At 57.5% G+C, this 6,733-nt stretch overlaps 1 protein-coding gene across 2 annotated transcripts; it reads left to right on the plus strand.

The window, feature by feature from the left end:
* Nucleotides 1-754: 754 nt before the first annotated feature.
* GTPBP3 (GTP binding protein 3 (mitochondrial)) lies at nucleotides 755-5,543 on the plus strand. Of its 2 annotated transcripts, none has more exons than XM_008580558.1 (9): nucleotides 755-2,000; nucleotides 2,445-2,692; nucleotides 2,802-2,888; nucleotides 2,977-3,179; nucleotides 3,383-3,455; nucleotides 3,554-3,697; nucleotides 3,897-4,062; nucleotides 4,404-4,682; nucleotides 4,855-5,543. In XM_008580558.1, exons 1-9 carry the CDS (start codon nucleotides 1,948-1,950, stop codon nucleotides 5,078-5,080), a joined length of 1,479 nt encoding a protein of 492 aa, XP_008578780.1. In that variant the 5' UTR covers nucleotides 755-1,947; the 3' UTR covers nucleotides 5,081-5,543. The 2 variants fall into 2 exon arrangements, with proteins under 2 accessions (XP_008578780.1, XP_008578782.1); XM_008580560.1 differs by having other exon boundaries at nucleotides 1,948-2,000; nucleotides 4,467-4,682.
* Nucleotides 5,544-6,733: the final 1,190 nt, after the last annotated feature.

The following is a 6,733-nucleotide window of genomic DNA, read 5'->3' on the forward strand; positions in this document are numbered from 1 at the left end:
TCTCGCCCGCCCACCTCGCTCTGTGGTGCTCGTCCCCGCCCGCACCGATGTTGCATTCTCCAACTCGGAGTCCCTCCCACCACGCCCTCGCCGCTTCCTGGTCTCTGTCTCAAAGCCCGGGTTTCCCCATCTGCAAACCCCGGAGTTCGGAGGCGCTGTTTGGAATCTGAGATGGGCGTGATTTGACTATGGCAGGACGTGAGAGGGGGCGTGTCCGGTGATGATGGGGGAAGATTCCTGATAACAATAACTTCAGCCAGAACAGGAGGTATGCGAATAAATAATTATAGCAGGTCCTGCCTCTGAGCTTTTGCAGGTGCCGTTCAGCTGCCTAGGCCACTCTTCACGCTCTCTTCGACCTGTTAACCCTAGGTCACTTCAGGAGGGAGTAACCTGCTCAGAGAGGATCCGATAGAGCAAAAATAGTCTTCCTAATTAGATGTAAATTTCAGATAAACAAATAAATGTTTAGTATTTCTCAAATAGTACATGAGACACAGTCATACTAAAACGTTATTGTTTATTTTACGTTTTTGGCCGCTGGCCAGTACAGGGATCAAACCCTGGACCTTGCTATTATCAGCACCACGCTCTAACCCATTGAGTATTCATTGTTTATTTTAATTTTTTGGCGGCTGGCCGGTACGGGGATCCGAACCCTTGACTTTGGTGTGATAAATACCGCGCTCTAACCAACTGAGCCAACTGGCTAGCTGTTTATTTTAAATTCACATTTAACTGGGCGTCCTGAATTTTGTCTGGAACCCCAAGCCCTGGCCATCCTGAGCAGTCCACTTCGTTAAACTGAGAGCCCAGCGAGGGTCGTGGCCCAATCTGGTTCTCAATGCCCGGCACACAGTAGGCGCTCGGTGTACACTTGCTACAGATGGAACCAGCGGAGATGGAGAATGCCGTCGTTTGTTTCTATTTTACAGATGAAAAAATCGAGCAGGGCGGAGCATGGGGGGATTAGAACTCTAGCCTGTCCAACAGATTTTTTCCCAAAGAGCAGGTGCACTGCCCGCCCGCTCTGGTCAAGAACCAGAGAATTGGCCTGCGAAGGTACTCCCAGAGACCCCGCCCAGCCGGAGCCTGGAATTCCACCCTCAGCGCTTTATCCTGCGGTTCAGCGCTGTCCCGAGTTAACCTGAAAGTAACTCCCAAGCCTCCCTTTTCTGGCTTTCGGGGAGCCAGAGACAGACCAGACACTGGGCTCTGCAGGTGCAGACCTGGACCAGAAAGAGGTTCCAGGAAGACTCTCTGGAGGAGGGGACGCTGGAGCTGGGCCTTGAGGATGGCCAGGAAAGGCATCGGGGCCGAGGGAAAGCTGGGGAGGGGAGAGAAGCTGGAAAGTTCCAGGAAAAGCAAGAAGGACTCTTCCTAGAAGTTTGGGCACGATTTACGCTGGCCAGGGCGTGGGTTCCCCGGAACTCATCCCTCGGAGTCACTGAGATGCTCTGAACTTCCGGTCTCAACCTGGGCACAGAGAGGTAAGGATCCCTCCTTTTCGGACGGGAAAACTGAGTGCGCATAGGTCCGTGGCTTGCCTAAGGCTACGGAGTGGCCAGATGGAAAATACGTGACTCGAACCCTCTCCGCGCTGTCATTTCCACCGCCTTCTGCCAATCCCTGTCTCTTCTTCCACCCCTCATTAACATTGTTTGGGATCCCTGCCGCTCTAGGACCCTAAAAATTCGGTCTAATGTTGCCGGGGGGAACATCATTTCGCTACACCTACTCCCTGGAGCTTCCGCCCCCTTTCCCTTGCAACAGCCAATGGAAACAAAGATCTTTAGTCGGTGGGCGGTACGTCTCCTAAGGGACTCAATGGTAGCCGAGAATTGTTGAGCACGTTACCAGCCACGCCGCGGAGTGGGCGGGGCCTCCTGCTCAGACTTGAAGTCTCTAGCAGGCAGGTGGGGCAGGCGGGTCGCAGGTTGTACATCCATGTGGCGGGGGCTGTGGAGCCTGGCGGCCCGGGCGGCACATTGGCCTCACAGGTGGGGGGACCCGGGGAATGGGTGTGACAGCGTGGGGCTCTGCTAGGGTTTCGAACCCGCTCCCTGGGTTCTGGAGGCTCAATTCCCTGGTTCAGAGCCACCAATCGCGTTCTTCCAAGCCCAAATCTGTCCACCCCCTACCACAAAGCCCAGATCTGGATCAGATTGTTGCCTCAGAGTTCACAATCCGATCACCCTCCGGCTTCAGATTTCTTTTTTTTTTTTTTTGGCGGCTGGCCGGTAGGGGTATCCGAACCTTCGACCTTGGTGTTACAAGCCGTGCTCTCAGTAACTGGCTCACCGGCCAGCCCCCAGATCTTTCAATCTGCGCATCGCCCAGCCGCAGAACCCCCACTTGCGGCATCTCCCAACCATCCAGCCCTCGACCCACCTGCCACTCCGAGGCAAAGCTTCTCGGATATGCTGACTCGCCCCCTCTCCCAGACTGTGCACGCGCCAGAGCAGCGGCGCCCTGGACCCCGGTCCCGCGGCCACCATCTTCGCACTAAGCTCGGGCCAAGGCCGCTGCGGCATCGCAGTGATCCGGACCAGCGGCCCCGCCAGCGGACACGCCCTTCGGAGCCTCACGGAGCCTCGAAACCTGCCACCGGCCCGCAAGGCCAGCCTGCGCCTGCTCAGCGACCCCCGCTCCGGGGAGCCGCTGGACCGCGCGCTGGTGCTCTGGTTCCCAGGTGAGGAACCCCAGGTCCTGAACCTCCTGTTGCTCCCTTGACAGTTTTCCCTCTTTCGGAGTTGGCCCAGGCTATCCCCTCCTCCTGACTCTCGTCTGTGCCACACTAGGTCCCCAGAGTTTTACGGGTGAGGACTGCGTGGAGTTCCACGTGCATGGAGGCCCGGCCGTGGTGAGCGGCGTCCTGGAGGCTCTGGGTGAGTGGCAGCCTTGGGTTCCAGGCCTGGCTCTGCCAGTGGGCCTGGGCGGGGACCAGAGGGCTTAAGACCCAGGGCCATCCCGCAGGCAGTGTGCCCGGGCTGCGGCCGGCGGAGGCGGGTGAGTTCACCAAGCGGGCATTCGCCCACGGGAAGCTGAGCCTGACCGAGGTGGAGGGGCTGGCCGATCTGATCCACGCGGAAACCGAGTCGCAGAGGCGGCAGGCCCTGAGGCAGCTGGATGGGGAGCTGGGCCACCTCTGCCGCAGCTGGGCCGAGACCCTCACCAAGGCAAGTCCCCCATTTGCCTTCCCTGCCTCAGAGACCCAACCTGTCCATCCCCCACATGGGAGCACCCCACCTATTTGTCATCCAAATCCCTGCGTTAAAGCTTCCGGCCTAGGAGCCATCAATCGGCAAATTTTGCCCAATTGGGCAAATTGGGCGGTGGGTTCTTGGGCCCTCACGCCACCTACTCTCCCCTTCTCGCCCAGGCTCTGGCCCACGTGGAGGCCTATATTGACTTCGGCGAGGATGACAACCTGGAGGAGGGTGTCCTGGAGCAAGGTGGGTCCACCTGGGGGTGGGGAGTGGAGACACCTGGCATCTAAGCCTCCAAAGGCCCCATCACTCTCTCCCCTCTGCCTTCCTTCCCCCACCCACAGCGGACAAAGAAGTGCGGAAGCTGGAGGTGGCACTGGACGCACATCTACGAGATGCGAGGCGAGGCCAGAGGCTCCGTTCAGGGGCTCACGTAGTGGTCACTGGACCCCCCAATGCGGGCAAGAGCAGTCTGGTGAACCTGCTCAGTAAGCGGGAGGTGGGCAGGGGCCGGGGCCGGGGCGGGGCCTAGTGCCGGGGGCGTGGCCAGGAGCTGGGAATTGCGCTGTCAGGTCTGGGGAAGGGGCTAGAATATTATGAAAGCTCCGTCCAGCCAGGCGGTGAAGCCTGGGGGAAGAGCTCCCTTGCCCCATCATCCCGTCCCCTTCCTCTTCCACCCCCACCCAGGCCAGAAACCTGTGTCCATCGTGTCCCCGGAGCCGGGAACCACTCGCGACGTGCTGGAGACCCCAGTGGACCTGGCCGGGTTCCCGGTGCTGCTGAGCGACACAGCAGGGTTGCGGGAGGGCGTGGGGCCCGTGGAACAGGAGGGTGTGCGGCGCGCCCGCAAGAGGTGGGTGGGCAGGGCGGTGAGAGGGGGACGCGAGCCTTTCCTCTGTCCTTTCTCCCTGTTGTGTTTGTCCTTCTTCCTGAACCAGAAAAGGCTGCTAAGCTCTTTCAGTGATTTGTTTCTGATTAGGCTCTGCCCCGCCCCTCGCGCTCTGCACCGCCCCTGCGTGCTCTGCACCGCCCCCTTCGCTCTGCACCGCCCCCTTCGCTCTGCACAGCCCTTCGAGGTCTGCACCGCCCCCTGGTGCTCTACCCCTGCCCCTCGTGCTCTTCTCTGCCCTGCCCTGTGCCCTTAGTTGCTTACCTCTGGGGTCACTGCTTTATTGGTTCTCTCTGCTTCCTCAGGCTGGAGCAGGCTGACCTCGTTCTGGCCATGCTGGATGCCTCTAATCTGGCCTCTCCCTCCAGCTGCAACTTTCTGGACACGGTTGTAGCCCCCCTGGGAACCCGGAACCCCAGTGGGAGCAGCCCGCGCCTCCTGCTAGTGCTGAACAAGTCAGATCTGCTGCCCCCTGAGGGCCCAGGTCCCTGTCCTGACCTGCCCCCCCACCTGCTGCTGTCGTGCCTGACCGGTGCAGGGCTGCACGGCCTCCTGGAGGTGCTGAAGAAAGAGCTGGCTGCAGTGTGAGCCCCTCTCAACCCGCTACCCCCAGCTTCCCCTGACCCAAGTTCAAGTGGGGGCTGAGTCACTGGCTTTGGGCACGTACCTGCCACTCAGCCTCAGTTTCTGTATCTGCAGAATGGGTATAAATGGGTTGCAGAGGTTGAGAGAGACCACATTTCTTATCTCTTCCAGGTGTGGGGACCCATCCACAGGCCCACCACTCCTGACACGAGCAAGGCACCAGCATCACCTCCAGGGCTGCCTGGACGCCCTCGGCCACTACAAGCAGACCAAAGACCTGGCCCTGGCGGCTGAGGCGCTGAGGGTCGCCTGGGGGCACTTGACCCGCCTCACAGGTGGAGGAGGCACTGAGGAGATCCTGGACATCATTTTCCAGGACTTCTGCGTGGGCAAGTGAGGGGATGGGCAGAAGCCTTGGGTGATCTGGGAGCAACTTAGGCCAAATGGGATGCTCATCTGCCGAAGGAAGAACTCGATTCCTAAACGGTGAGGTGAAGCAGGGGGTGTGAACTCCCTGCAGGGGCTTGCTGGAGATTCAGGGCCTGGAGTGGGACTGAATGGAGGTCCCTTTGGGCACTGGATGCTGGGCGGTCTGAGTTGGGAGGAAGGTAGGAGGAGCTCAGGGGTCTTTGTTTCATAGTTTTTAATTTATTTTGCAAATACCAAAGGAATGTAAAAAACTCAGGTGATCTGGAAATGTTTCAACATAGAGATCTCCCTTACCCCCTCTCACAGGGTCATGGCTTAACATGTGTCTTTCCAGAACTTTCTCTGCATGTTTGTGTACTTATGGATGCACTTATCAAATATATGTTTCATCTTGTGCTTTGTACATAAATTGTATTATGTTAATGGCTCTACAAGTTGCTGTTCCTTTCTTAGTATTAATCTTGACATTTTGCTTCTTATATCCTAAAAGTGATTTACAGAATCCAGGGGCCTTCCTTGCTCTCCAAACTCAGTCTTTATTCATTCACTCCCTCCCTCAGTGAATACTTATTAGGCACCTACTCTGAGCCAAAACTGTACACATCATCTTATTGAATACTGATAACAGCATGATGTAGTGGGTGTTTTGTTCCAGTGTTACAGATGAGGAAACTGAGGCTCAGGGAAGCAGTTATTTGCTGGAGGTCTTCCAGCTTTGGGGTTTGCACACAGGTTCGGTTGACTCCAAATTTGAGTTCACTGAGGCAACGGTGGGACACTGGGATCTCCAAGGGAAACAGCAGGCATTACAGTGAGGTCTGACGGCTGCTGTGTGAGCTCATGACAAGGAGATCTGACCTGGTAGGGACTTGAGGGTGGGCTGCCCTGCAGAGCGGACATTTGTGCTGAGATCTGAAGGAAGGAAGCCAGATGGAGGAGGCTTGGGAGAGCGTCCCAGGCAGAGGGCACCACATGTGCAAAGGCCCCGAGGTGGGAGCATCATGGTGTGTTCAAGGAACAGTGCGGCGGCCATTGTGGCTGGAGCAGAGTGAGAGAGGGGAGAGGGGACAGGAGGGGCCTGGGGGGGGGGGCCTGAATTCTGGACCTACCAGCAGAGGGCGCCTTGCCCTAACAAAGGAGATGCGTTCCACCGCTGAAGGATACAGGCCTCCCCACCCACCTGGTGGCCTGTGAATGGTTAACTCCCCTTCGCAGAGGCGAACTGGGTCTCAAATAGGGTCAGGACCTTTTCCAGAATCAGAAAATAATCTCCACCTCCAGTGGTTGAAGACAGAAACTCTCCAGTTTCAGGGGACATGTGAGCACAGGCAGGAGGCGTCCAGGGCAGACAGAGAGCATGAAAGATTCGATAGGTGGCCCTCAGAATTCCCCAGCCACCCAACTAAACGGGACCCCTGCCCTTGTTCTCTCACAGGCTTCACTGCAATATGCACTATTGGGTAACCTGTTTGCTAATTCAAAAACTGGGGTGGCCCTGAGTGGGGGGCTCTTGAAGGGAAAGGGTCACACCACGAGCTGAGTCCATGGATATTTCTATGATGCTCATTTTTCAGAAAAACAAACTGATGCCCAGTGAAGGGAAGCAATAATGTGGGTCCAA

The sequence above is a fragment of the Galeopterus variegatus genome, unplaced genomic scaffold (genome assembly GCF_000696425.1).
Source record: "Galeopterus variegatus unplaced genomic scaffold, G_variegatus-3.0.2 Scaffold2126, whole genome shotgun sequence".
Lineage (NCBI taxonomy): Eukaryota > Metazoa > Chordata > Mammalia > Dermoptera > Cynocephalidae > Galeopterus > Galeopterus variegatus.

Bases quoted from the DNA above. Each gene is read 5' to 3' on its own strand.
- GTPBP3 (XM_008580558.1), top strand. From the start codon at position 1,948: ATGTGGCGGGGGCTGTGGAGCCTGGCGGCCCGGGCGGCACATTGGCCT. The intron at 3,698-3,896 runs GTAAGCGGGAGG...ACCCCCACCCAG, and splicing joins CAGTCTGGTGAACCTGCTCA to GCCAGAAACCTGTGTCCATC. The intron at 4,063-4,403 runs GTGGGTGGGCAG...CTGCTTCCTCAG, and splicing joins GTGCGGCGCGCCCGCAAGAG to GCTGGAGCAGGCTGACCTCG.